General features: G+C 43.5%; 1 protein-coding gene across 1 annotated transcript in view; it reads right to left on the reverse strand.

The window, feature by feature from the left end:
• Positions 1-11,331, reverse strand: part of TADA1 (transcriptional adaptor 1) — a 30,603-nt gene extending 19,272 nt beyond the window's left edge. The window contains exons 1-4 of the mRNA XM_049881135.1: positions 11,093-11,331; positions 5,841-5,932; positions 5,520-5,585; positions 1,653-1,750 (exon numbers count right to left, since the gene is read on the reverse strand). Of these exons, the coding sequence (XP_049737092.1) occupies positions 1,653-1,750; positions 5,520-5,585; positions 5,841-5,932; positions 11,093-11,166 (330 nt within the window). The 5' untranslated portion in view covers positions 11,167-11,331. The remainder of the gene's footprint in view (positions 1-1,652; positions 1,751-5,519; positions 5,586-5,840; positions 5,933-11,092) is intronic.
• Between the last annotated feature and the right edge of the window lie 2,822 nt (positions 11,332-14,153).

Consider the following 14,153-nt stretch of genomic DNA (forward strand, 5'->3'; position numbering starts at 1 on the left):
TCAGTTGCAAAAGGACAAGTATTGTATAAGACCACTACTACAAGAATTCGAGAAGTAGTTTAAACAGAGAAGAAAATATTCTTTGATGGTTACAAGAGTGGAGAGGGAGGAAGGGTGGAAAGGAGTATTCATTAATTAGATAGTAGATAAGAACTACTTTAGGTGACGGGAAAGACAACACACAATACAGGCAAGGTCAGCACTACTGTACTAAATGAAAGCAGTTTCTTGAATAAACTGAATGCTTCAAAGGCCAGCGTAGCAAGGGCGGGGGCTTGGGAACCATGGCTTCAGGGGACATCTAAGTCAACTGGCATAATGAAATCTATTAAAAAAACATTCTGCTTCCCACTTTGGAGAGTGGCGTCTGGGGTCTTAAACGCTAACAAGTGGCCATCTAAGATGCATCAATTGGTCTCAACCCACCTGGAGCAAATGAGAATGAAGAACACCAAGGACACAAGGTAATTACGAGCCCAAGAGACTGAAAGGGCCACCTAGACCAGAGACTACATCAGCCTGAGACCAGAAGAACTAGATGGTGCCCAGCTACAACCTATGATTTCCCTGACAGGGAACATGAGAGAACCCCTGAGGGAGCAGGAGAGCAGTGGGATGCAGACCCCAAATTCTCATAAAAAGACTAGACTTAATGGTCTGACTCAGACTAGAAGGGCTCCGGTGGTTATGGCCCCCAGATCTTCTGTTGGCCCAGGACAGGAACCATTCCCAAAGCCAACTCTTCAGACAGGGATTGGACTTGACAATGGGATGGAGAAGGATGCTGGTTAGGAGTAAGCTTCTTGGATCAGGTAGACACTTGAGACTATGTTGGCATCTCCTATTTGGAGGGGAGATGAGAGAGTAAAGGGGGTTAGAAGGTGGCAAAATGGACACGAAAAGAGAGAGTGGAGGGACGGGAGCAGGCTGTCTCATTAGGGGGAGAGCAACTGGGAGTATGTAGCAAGGTGTATATAAGTTTTTGTGTGAGAGACTGACTTGATTTGTAATCTTTAACTTAAAGCACAATAAAAATTATACATAAATAAATAAATAAATAACATCCCCAGGCAGGCAACCAAAGGTCCACCCTATTCCTCTGAAGTTATAGAATTAAAACCCACACAGCACTAAGACTAAAGTGACTGCCCCTCTGTGGTCACCCGCAAGCCACTTCCTCCGCCACAAGGGACAAACCAGTTGCGTCTCTTGACAAGTTGTCTAGGCTGTGATCCCACCAGAGTATTCATACTGAGGCTTTTATCATTTTTAGGAGCCTGTTACAGATTAAATTGTGTCCCACAAAAAGATATGTTGATGTCCTAGCCCCTGCAAATGTAACCTTGTTTGGGGAAATAGAGATTTTCTTCGTAGATGTTATCATTTAATGAAGGTCCTAATCCCTTTGAATGGAACGCCAAGGATTGCTGGCAGCCTCGAGAAGCTAGGAAAGAGGTATGGAACAGCTCCTCCCTCAGCGCCTTTAGAAGGAGTTGACATGGCTGATACCCTGGTTTGGACTCTCAGCCTCCAGAACTCTGAGAAAATAAACTTTTGTTCCTTAAAGCTAAAAAAAAAAAAAACAAAAAACTAAAGCTAGTTACAGCACACTTAACTCAGTCATTACAAATATCTATTGGAGAGTAACCTACATCAAATTTCTGACGAACTGAAGAAAGCTTCTTCTTTCCCTTGGGTTTTCCAGGCTTGGCTGCAGAGCCCCCTGTCCAGGGTAAAGATCCAGCACCCTCTACGAGACAGAAAAATAACAATCTTAAGTTATAACATGCGTAAATTCAAACCCTCTTTCTACTCTTTAAAAAGTTATAAAGGCTCTAAAATCACATTTTTCTAGCTGTAACCAAAATTATTTATTTTTTAGGAAGACAAATTTGTTTTTTGGCTTTTTTTATTTGTAATTAATGTCTATTGGGTGATTGGTTTGCTCCTCATTGCTATTGTAAGAGCTGGACAGTGTTTTGTAGTTCAAGATGGTGAACTAAGCACACAGATTTATCTCCTCTTCCTTCCAAGATCCTACTAAAAATGAGGAGCTGAAGATAAAAGGCACATGTCCACAACACAGACATAAAGAAGAAAACCAGCAGAAGACAGGAAGACACCTGAACAAATGTCTTGGAGGGGCTAAAAGGGTGGTGACTTACAAAGCAGACACACAGAAGCTGTAACTTAGGCTACACAAACGAGGTTGGCAAATGAGGCGTGAGCAAGTCAACCTGACTTTTAGAAACCCACAAGGAATCTAGATGTGGAGCATGTGAGCATAGTGGAAACCAGGAGAGATCACTAAGGTGAAAAACTAGAAGATTCATGGAAGGTTTATATTCAAAAGTCATCCACACAACCCCTTCTCTCACCTTGAGCACTGGCTACATAGTTTGCCTGGCTCAGTACAAAATCGAAATGTGAGACAACAGCAGAGCACTAAACCAAGCATTGGGCCCTCCTGGTTGCACGCCCATGAAGCCAGCCCTGCTCACCCCCATGCACGAAGCCCAGTATCTACACAGGTGAGGAAGGGAGGGAATGGACTACTCTTCTGTAATTCAACTGCACAAAATTTCTAGGATGAACTAAGGTAGTTGGTACGGATGTTGGCACCCCAGAGCCAAGCTCTCTGCATGCTGGCATTTGGGGGCTCCTCAGTTTAACTGCTAGCTTTCTGTCAGCTTAGCCTAAAGCAAAGCCTCCAGGCAACTTTTTTATGATGCATCCTTAATATGAAAAGGACAGCAATGAATCACCAGACATGAGGATAAGAAAAGACCAACATAAACAAACAGTAAATAGAAGTCTTAGGAAAATTAAAAAATTCAGGGATCCAAAGAGGACTTTGAAAGTCCTCTGGTATCCTTAAGGAGATCTGAGATGTGTATCCGTGAAACGAGAAGATACTATAAAAATTGCTGAATTAAAGAATGCATTAAACAGAAAGGCTGAAAGATGTGAGTTGGGGAAATCACATAGAACACAAAGCAGTGAGACAAAAGACAGATAATGTCTAAAGTCAGTAAATCCAGAAACAGAACCAAGCATACCATCAGGAGCTATGGACGTACCACCAGAAACAGAAAAAACAAAAGCAGGTGCTTCTGGAGACAAGTAAAGGTGTGGGAAGAAGCTGTGGCTGTAATTATAAGATGATCTGTACTTTTTTTTTTTAAATCATGGTTTAATGTTGGAAAAAAAAAGAAAAAAACCCAAAGTTATACAAGCTCATTGGAATGTATTTAAAAAATACATGCAAAAAGTACTTTTTAAGAAAGAAAAAAAAAATCCAAATCCTAGCAAAACGCTATTGTAATATTGATGTTTTAGGAAGGACAAGTTTTTAAAGCTTTGGGAAAAAATGTTCTAAGTTCCTCAATTAAAAGAACTGTTTGGGAAGTCTCCATCACTTACATGTCTCTGGCACACCAGACCTCACTTGATAATATCCTCAGTCAATCTTAGATGATTTACCAAAGAAACCTATTCTGATACGTGGAGCTCAAAGTTTGGTGACGAAAAGAGAAAGTAGGCTGAACGTGCAGAGAAGGAGGCAGATACGGGCCTTCAAAATCAGGGCCGAGGAGCTGCTGTTGTGGGGTAAGGAAGCCAAGCCTGGGAAGGACTGACCCCGAAAAGGAGGGTTTTATGGCCCGTGAGTTGCCGTTTGGAACTCAACACTTCCACTTACTAGCTGGACAGGACCAAAAAAGCTGTTGCTTTGCGTCCTTACCTGTAAAAGTGCTCTGCAAGGTCGCTGTGAGGATTACAGACAATGCGTGTCAGGTATCTAGCACACTGCAGTCACTCAATAATGTTACTAACATCACCTTTCCTGCCTAACTTAGAAAAACATAAAATAATCCATCCACGATTAATGTATAGAAAGCATCTCTTCGTTGCTAAAAAACATTTATTTCATCTTGAGGAGATATATTTTGGGTGTTGATGGAGAAATAACCTCTCAAATTCCCAATGGGCAGTTCCTCCACATTAAATAACCAGAAACAAACATTCGAGACTATCAGAGGTGCCTATGTAACTAGCATCAGTCACTTAGACTCACTAATACCACTTCGTATTTGTTTGGCATTTTTCTACTCTTAAAAGCACTTTTTCCATGTTCTTTCATTTGCTCTTTCACAATCCTCTAGGATAGGTATAACTGTCCCTATGTCATAAATCTGAAAGCTAAGACCCTTGCCTCCCTCCCACCAAGCAGTTAACTGCGTTATCTAAGCTGGTGATAAAACCTGGACTTTCAACCTCGTTTTCTCAACCTGGGTTTTTCTTTTTATCACTTCAGTAACCTTCTGGGTTTGTGGCACTTTAGAATATAGCCACCTAAAAAGACTTAATCCTCAAAATGTTGGCTTTCTGATCAAATTAAATTTTATACTACAAAGTGGATCCTCCCTGTGATCTAACTTTAGGCATAAAAAAGGTATAACTAAAAGACATTTTAATAAACAGAACATCAAAAACACAGCATAGTGAGAGAATGAACAGTGGTTAAGGGAAGCAGCCTCGATCCTCTAACACCTGCGTCCAGAAACAAGTGCTCACTGTTGACACTGAGGACCACTGCTCTCAGGGTGGAGGGATTAGGCTTTAGGAGTGTTCTTCATTACGGAGCAGAGGTTAGCAGAGAAGGATGATACAAAATACCAGTCATTTCCAGGCAAAACATGGGCTTTTGATAAATGATCATAGGATCACCCTTGGCCTTTAAAAAAAAAAATTTCCAATTTAATCCACAGCAGGAAGGACCTATGAATCCAAGCCTTTAACAAGAGCCCACAATGAATCTTATATGAGGCAAGTTTTTAATAAGTTATTTGTCGACTAACAGACTAAAGAGGTGACTGGTAATTTAATCTGCCACTTAGACTCCAAGAACTTAGGGGTCAAGGGCCAGTGTTCCTATTTGTACCTTTCTAGGTTCAAGTGACAGCTAAGTGTTGCTATCTCCTACCTCTTCTTCTCCACCGATACCTGCCAAACACACATGGCGTGCTGCACACTTGGCCATCAGCAGTATGAAACGCGAACCTTTCACATGCTAACAGCTTACTTAAGAATACAAGTGAGAAGTCCAGGTTTCTAGCACAGATGTGGCTTCCTCTCCCACGTATCCCATCTCCCCTAAATCCATCGAGTACTTTCTCCCAACACAACCTTCCCTCTCTTCATTCCCCTTCAGCTTCTTCGTCCTGACCTCCCATTTTTCTCCCTCCCTATTTATTTCAGTAAACTAAAATCCAGGTGTCCGGGGAGTAAAGACCAAAAGTCCATGTAAGTACAGGGAAATCACCTGCTCTAAAAGACTCTGTAAAAGATGTTGTACCTACGTAAAAAAAAAAAAAATTTTTTTTTTTTTAAATAAGATTTTTCCTCTAAGCAGTTCAGGGAACGTTTCATTGGCAGACGTGTCTGTTAAAGGAGGCTAAGGCCCCGTACCCCGTGGCTTTGCCGCCTGACACACACAGGAAGTACGTCCACTGCCTTACCTGGTGTAGAAACCAAAATCTGACAACGCGTCAGAATGGCCAGGAGGAAATCATTGTGGGAATGGACTGCAAAAGGGAAGAGCATCACATGTCAAATACAAAATATTCACAATGTAAAGAAACCATCACTTTACTCTAGCTTGTAAGGGTTTGGATGTTCTCTACTCCGACATTCTTTACCCTTAAGATATTCTCACTCTTAAGGTGACCTTACTACAGCACTAAAGTCAAAACTTTAATTTTTTTTAAAGTGAAAAGACTAACTTCTTGCAAACTTGGGAAACTTCCGAACAGTAAAGTCAGTCCCAGGTAATTATTTACCATTATCCTGTGTGAGAAGCCTGTGAGCCTCCAGGTCGAACTCTTCTTTGCTGATCTTCTGCTTGAACCATAACTTTAAGTTGGCCCAGTACCTGCAGGGACAGAAGCATTAACCGCCACACGTTCTACGTCTTTCCCAAGCGCCCCTCACCTGCTCAAACTCCCAAGGAAGGAATTTGGCATTCCCCGCACCACAGGAAACCCTGGTGGCGTAGTGGTTAAGAGTTCCACGGCTAACCAAAAGCTCGGCAGTTCGAATCCCCTAGGCGCTCCTTGGAAACCCTGTGGGGCAGTTCTACTCTGTCCTACAGGGTCACTATGAGTCGGAACTGGCTCGACGGCAAAGGGTTTTGGGCTTTTAGTAGCAGTTAAGAGCTATGGCTGCTAACCAAAAGGTAGGCAGTTTGAATCCACCAGGCAATCCTTGGAAACCCTGTGGGGCAAATCTACTCTGTCCTGCAGGGTCGCTGAGTCGGGATCAACTCGAAGGCATGGGGTTTTTTGGTTTTTGTTATACCATATCTTTTACCTTTTTCCTATCGAGTCAATTTCAACTCATAATGTCCCCATGTGTCAAAGCAAAACTGTACTCCAGAGGGCTCTCAGTGGCTGATTTTTCTGAAGCACATCTCCAATCCTTTCTTCCAAGGTGCCTCTGGGTGGACTCAAACCTCCAACCTTTCGGTAAACAGCCAAGGGTGTTAACCATTTAGCACCACCCAGGGACTCTGGGTTTGGTTTTTTTGGTTTGAGGGTCTCCTACTCTAAACCGAAACCAAACCATTGCCATCATGAGTAAAACTGCCTCATAGGGTTTCCAAGGAGCAGCTGGTGGGTTCAAACTGCTGACCTTTTGGTTAGCAGCAGAGTTCTTAACCGCTGCGCCACAAGGACATTAGAATACCAAGAGAAAAAACAGGAAGGAAAGTCCTCCCTCAAAGAGGCCTTAGTCAGCCACACAGTCGGACTCATGGTTCAATCAGCCAAAACCCACAGCTGTACCTTGCAGTCCTCACTGTCAACTTTCTAAAGGCCTACTCTCTAGAATCCAGCATTTAAGATTTATATTTTAAAATGTGAATATGTTTTGTGGGGTGGGTGTGGTAATTAATACTGATTCTGGGTGATGTCTTTCCCTTACAATGAACTCAAATTTTAATCTAAATGGTTGAAGTAATGGGTTTCTAAATACCTCACCACAAAGAATATACTCCTGGATATGAGAAACTTAGTAGTTTTTAAAGGAAAACCAACCACTAATAATAAAAATTACTAGTTATCTGGTAGGAAAAAAAAAAAAAAAAAAGACCCAACCTTTTATACTTCGACATTAGAAAAAGGAGTAACATACATGATTTTTCACATCCACGGCCCTTTTCTTTTGGTGTTTAAGCTGCTCCCTTATGGAACAGAATTAACTCAGTAGATCTCTTAAATCACTTTCAATTCAAGGTCACCTTTTAATGCTCAAGTGAGTTCCTGACGGGGGAAAAAAAATGCAGATTTCTAACTGAGATCTTCTATTTGTTATTTATTTTCTATGTATATTTATTATCTACTTATCACCATCTTATACCCACAGCATCCCTGGGTGGTGCAAATGGGTAATGCGCCCAGCTGCTGACTGCAAGGCTGGAGGCTTAAGTCCACCCAGAGGCATCCTGGAAGAAAGGCCTGGCAATCTACTTCCGAAAAAAACTAGCCATTGAAAACCCTACAGGGCACAGTTCTACTCTGACACACATGGAGTCACCATGTCTGAAGGCAACGGGTTTTTGTTGCTTTTTAGTACCCAGGGCAAGGCTTCTCCTCTACATACACGGATTAGCTTCAAGTCACCTTTGCATGCACACGTGGATGTAACCGGCTGTGTGTGCACGTATGGATGGACAAAACTGGCTATGTATGCATGTATGCTAACCGTATGCAGAACTGTGGTTTCATGTGCATTTTTTTTAGGAAGAAACTCCACAGCTTTATGGAGTTTCAAAGTGATTCAAGGCCCACGGCACTGCCATCTTTCAGGCTGATTTCACTCAACAGCGAAGTGTGTTTAGCTTCCCACCTGATATTCACACACTCATCAGGCCATGATAACTTCCACTACAGTGGACACTTCTGTGTTTTTAAGAACAAGAACAATTCTGGAATAAAATAAAATAGTGTCACAAAAAGCAAAGGTGTTTTCCCACTTCATTCTGTATGACAAAAGGGAATAGGAACAGGAGAGAAAAATTCATTATTTAAAAGCCCTGTGTTGTTGTTGGAGCCCTGGTTGCACAGTGGTTAAGAGCTTGGCTGCTAACCAAAAGATTGGAGTTCAAATCCACCAGCTGCTCCTTGGAATCCCTATGGGGCAGTTCTACTCTGTCCTGTAGGGTTACCATGAGTTGGAATCAACTCGAGGGCAACGGGTTTGGTTTGTTTTTTTTGGTCTGTATCACCATTTTATAAGAAAGATATATAGCCATATTTGGAATGTGTGAGCGTCTAGAATTCTGACAAGTTTCTATCAGGAAGTCCTGCCAACATAATGCTACTATTTTCTCCAACAGCAAACCTTCTGGAGGAAACAGCCCAACGGCCAACACTGCCTAACAGGAGTTGGAAGACTTGCTCCCCAATCCTGGTCCCTGTGTTAAAGTGCTGTATACCCACAAACAAATGGCTATTTTCCTCAACAATACCAGATGGAGCTGGTCTACCTATGAAGATGAGGCTAACGGCAGAGGAGTGTAAGTGGGTCATACTACATCCAGGAAGCATTGAAGATATGATCAAGTCATGAGAAAATTATTTAGTACCTTTGCTGGGTGCTATGTACAAAGTAAGTTAGCTAGCAAAGCCTGTCTTTCCGGAAGCTGACACAGGCATCCGAAGTGTCACAGTCAGGCATAAAGGACATTGGGACCACTGGATAAATAACACACAACTCACATCCTGGCTCCTGACAGGCCTTATGTATTGCACCTAGCCCTAAGGACCACATTTAGATGGTCAGGCTATATAAACCAATGTTACTCTTGAAGGAAAATGTGAGAAACTGTATAGCAGTTGTTCAAACAAGAGGCACTTTTAATAGAAAGGAGAAAAAAAATCGACGAGAGAATGGAACCCAGAACACTACTGTACCATTAACTGCTCCTGACACAAAGGCCTAGTTTGATAGCACTGTCCAGAGGGATTCACGTTACAGATGCACCAAATTCAGCGTCACCTCTGGTACCTGACCAACACCTGCTAGTCAGCTTTGCTCTTAATGACTGCAGAGCGGCCAACTGCAACATCAGCGGCATCTCTAAACCTGCATGTGACTGATGAGCGGGGGATCACAGAGGTCACCACTGAATCTAATCAGGGTTAAAGTCAATCACACACACAAGCTACATCCTTCAGATTTACTGTAGTAGTAAGTACTCACCTTCCAAATATTTGGTAAGTATTCTAGATGTAACAGAGTGAAAAACACCTATTCGTGCTTAAAACAGGATATTCTGTCAGTATGACAAAAATACAAAGCTATAGTAATTAAGAAAGGTAAAAGTTGTCAATTTTACATATTGAAATAACAATTTTTAATTAATTAAACAAGAAAGGAAACAGACTGGAAACAAGAATATTAAAAGATAACTTTATCCCATTGCCATCGAGTCAATTCCGACTCGTAGCAACCCCATAGGACAGAGCAGAACTACTCCATAAGGTTTCCAAGGAGCTGCTGGTGGACTCGAACTGCAGACCTTTTGGTTAGCGGCCGAGCTCTTAACCACTGCGCCACCAGGACTCTTCGGGCAGAACATTATATCCTTTGGGAGTTAATAAATGTTTACAAAAAACTAAAAAATTATGAGAGAATAACAGATTAGACTTTAATACTAGTCTTTGTAGAAGCTTGATTTGTTAGCGTGTGTAATATTAACACAACCTTTAAGAATTGTATTTAGTGTTTATTTATTCCACCTAGGCCATGACTATCCTAGGTGGAATTCTGCATATCTCGTTAGGATGAAGAGCAGAATGTCACACCACCCTGAAATCTCCCAAGAAAAAACTCCAAAACTCACTCACGCATGACATCCAAACTAAGCAACTTCAATCTAGTCATAATAAAAAATACAAAGCAAAGAAAGAATATGAAAAAAAGAAATCTTTGGAGAAAAAGTATTCCCCAAACACCTTGCTTCCCCACCAGCCTCATGTGAAAATGAGCATCTATTTAGTATTCCAAATGCCGAGAACCCCGCAAAAGGCATCCAGCAGCAAAAACACAGATGTTATGATTTTAAGCACTTAAAACTTACTTCCTAAAATTTTGAAAACTAAAATTGCGATAACAGTGTTTCGAAAAATTTCAAACTCATCCTTGTGAGTCTCGGCCTTGGCTAAACATTGCTTTCACACTGGGCCATTCAGCATCTGACCCGATTTCGTACTGGGTCCTCCGCTATGCCTTGGGTGATGGATTGACTGGGCGCCTCTGGAGCCCTGTGGAACCCCTGTGAGAGCATCAGAAATGAGAAAGCGTGGGTTTCAATCCTGGCTGTGTCAAATGGGAATAATTGTACCAACTTCACATCTCTGTTCTGAAAATTAGGTAATACATTTATAATGTTTAAAAGGTGTTTAATAAACGTGAGCTATCCCACTATTATTTCGGCAACGTTCATGACTTATTTTACTCCAGAGTCTTTCTGCCTTCCGAGAGTGCTGTCACTGCTCCTTGCACACAGTGCCTAGTATACTACCTGAGCTCAATTAATGTATTCGCTGTGCACCTCGCACCTTCCCCGGCCGGTGGGAACTGCTGTCCCGCCCTTCAAAGCCTGCCTCACCCCTTCGCCTCCAGGACGTCCCCCTGGGGCTGGCCGCCCTGCGCGCTGCCCGCGCCGGCCTGGGCGCCTTGGGCTCCCGGTCACTGGGCCCCGCCGGCCTCGTGGGTCCGGCAGCCCGGCGCCGGACGCTTAGCGGCTCAGCAAGCCTTTCGGCGTGAAGCACGCTTCTCCCGCCCCGCCCAGGGCAGCGAGCCCCGGGCGAAGGCGCCGCCGGGGTCCCAGAGGGCACCAGGAAGGCCTGGCCCCTTCGGCGGGGTGAGTCTGCGTCGCCTGCCCGGCCCCGGCTCCAGAAGCCCGGAGGCCCCACCGGCCGGGACGCCAAGCTGCACAGGCCTCGGGGCGCCGGGGGGCGTCTCGGCCGCCCGAAGCCAGGAGAGGACCCGGGAGGAGACCCGGAGGCCGCGCTCGGGCAGCTCTTACTGTTTGACGTTGTCCCCCAGGGCCTCGCTCAAGTTCTTCTTGGCCGCTTCCAGCTCGCTCACAAAAGTCGCCATTGCTCCGCACGTCTCAGCCCGACCGCGGAGGGCCTGGCCGCTGAGACCAACAACCAAAAAACCAACTCAGCAGAAGGCCTGGGCCCTGGGAGCCAGTTCGCTACCGTCTGTCCCGCCCCGAGTCTCTCCGAAGATGTTTGGTTTCCGGCTCCGCCCGCCTTTCTGGAAAGATGGTGCCGAGCCAAACGCCGCTTTTTCCCTCTCCTCTGCCTCCTTCCGCCCCTTGAGTCACGTGATTCGCCTCACCTGGCTCCCGGCGCCCAACCTAAACGCACCCGCCCAGCGCAGCCTGCAGTGTCGCCCGGGCTGGCGGCTTCCAGCGGTTTCTAGTCTCTTATGAGTTGACCAGTTCCGAATTCTACCTGTCGTCCTTCTACCTAAAAGAATACCTTCCTCCTTCGGCTCATAAAGTAGATAACCCCTTGCCTTCAAGTAGATTATAACTCGTGGCAACACCATGTGTTACAGAGTAGAACTGCTCCATAGAGTTTTCTTGGCTGGAATTTTTCAGAAGCAGGTTGCCAGGCCTTTCTTCTGCGGAGAGCCTCTGGGTGAGTTCTAACCACCAGCCTTTAGGTTAGAAAAGGATCAAAAACAACTAGTTTTTTCCTTCATAAAAGTAGATACAGGATCAATATTATTTCCTTTCCTTGGGATTAGATTCCCAAGACCCGGCCAAGGCAGTCTTATTTTTTGCTGTTGCAATTAAATATGAATTGCTTTTTCTTATTAATTTTCTCACTTCATCACTTAAAATATAAGTTCCCTGAGAACAAGGATTTGTGTTTTGTTGACCTGAGTTCCTAGAGCAGTGCCTGGCACACAGTGGGTACTCAATATTTGTTGTGTAAATTATTTATGAAAAATTTGGAAAATACACAGAAGGGTAAAGACAAAGGAAAGAAAAAATGTCTTATCAGCCCTGACAAACACTTAAGTGGGAGACGCCCCCCCACCCACCAATAAATTATAATCATATTTTATGTTCAATTTTTTATTTATTTATTTTTTTACTTAATATATTAATACAAGCATTTCCCTGTAGTATCACATTATCTTGGTCCCTAGGTGTTGGAAACAATTTGCAATTTGCCACTAACCTGAAGCTTGGCAGTTAGAACCCACCCAGTGGTGTAGCATGGAAGATAGGCCTGGTGATCTGCTTTCCTAAAGATCCCAGCCAAGAAAACCCTGTGGAGCAGTAGAACTACTCTGTGACACACAGGGTCACCATGAGTTAGAATAGACAGCAGTGGGTTTGGATTCTGGTTTTATTACATTATCTTTATAACCATAATCTTAATAACAACATATTAAATACCCCACAGAGAGAATATATACAATAACTTGTTTTCTAATTGTTAGACTGAATATTGTTTCCATTTTTCTCTCTATTAAAAGCAATAGTATAATAAACTTCTTTATGCATAAAGCATTCTCACATATTAGTGGGTTAAATTAAAAAAAAAAAAAAGTTGCCACAAAGCATATTCCAATTCATGATGGCTTCATGTGTTGCAGAGTAAAACTGTGCTCCATAGGATTTTCAGAGCTGTCAGGTTTTGGAAACAGGTTGCCTTGCCAGGCCTTTCATCCAAGGCACCCGTAGGTGGGTTCAAACCGCCAACCTTTTTTTTTTTTTTAATTTTTCATTGTGCATTCGGTGAAAGTTTACAGAGCGAATTAGTTTCCCGTTTGATAGTTTGTGCACAAAGTGCTCCATAACATTGGTTTCATTCCCCACAATGTGTCCGCACTCTCCCCATTTCCACCCTAGGTTCCCTGTTTCCTTTTGTCCAGATTTTCTACCTCTTCCTGCATTCTCATCTTGGTTTGGGGGCAAATGTTGCCGTTTTGAACTCATATACTTGATTGCTCTAAGAAACACATTCCTCTCATTTGTTATCGTTCATTTTATGGGCCTGTCTATGGTCTGGAAACCCTGGTGGTGTAGTTGTTAAGTGCTACAGCTGTTAACCAAGAGGTTGACAGTTCAAATCTGCCAGGCGTTCCTTGGAAACTGTATGGAGCAGTTACCCTTTGTCCTACAGGGTCTCCGTGAGTTGAAATTGACCTGATGGCAGTGGGTTTGGTTTTTGGTTTGGGTCTATGGTTTGGCTGAAAGGTGGTCTCCAGGAATGGCTTCAGTTCCAGTTCAGAAGGGTGTCTTAGGGCCATAGTCTCAGGGGTTCCTCCAGTCTCTGTCACAGTAGTAACTCTGGTCTTTTTGTATGTGTGAATTTGATTTTTTTGCTCTACAATTTTTCTCCCATTCTGTCTGGGACCCTCTGTTGTGATCCCAGTCAGAGCGGTCAGTAGTGGCAGCTGGGCACCATCTAGTTCTTCTGGTCTCCAGGTCATGTAGCTTGTGGTTCATGTGGTCCATTAGCCCTTTGGACTAATTGCTCCCTTGAGTCTGGTTTTCTTCAGTCTCCATTGCTCCTGATGGTAAGAGACCAACGGTTGTATCTTCCATGGATGCTCTCAAGCTTTTAAGACCCCAGATACTACTCACCAAAGTAGGATGCAGAACTTTGTCTTTATGAACTCTGTTGTGCCAATTGATGTAGATGTCCCCTGAGTCTATGGTCCTTTGCCTCCAAGCCTAGGGATTTCATCCCTGGAGCTGTTTGGTTATGTCTAAGAAGTTGCCCTGATTGTGCTTCTTGTGTGTTCTATTGTTTATATGAACGTATAAGCACTACCTACAGTCATGTATGTAGAAATATCCACCACCAAGCCTATATCTATAGGTGGGTATGTTCCCTTACACCTTCCCATACCTCTCAGCATACCTGTCTACCTATGTATACATTTGTAAATTCATGTTTGGTGATACTCTTGTTGCAGGTTTGTCTACCCACCAACCTTTAGCTTAGTAGTCCGTTTCTGAACTGTTTATACGCCCCAGTGACTCCTAGTGGGTTGAATAGTGGCCCCCAAAAGATATGCCCAAATCCTAGCTCCTGGAACCTATGAATGTGGCC

The sequence above is a fragment of the Elephas maximus genome, chromosome 3 (genome assembly GCF_024166365.1).
Source record: "Elephas maximus indicus isolate mEleMax1 chromosome 3, mEleMax1 primary haplotype, whole genome shotgun sequence".
In the NCBI taxonomy this organism is placed as follows: Eukaryota; Metazoa; Chordata; class Mammalia; order Proboscidea; family Elephantidae; genus Elephas; species Elephas maximus.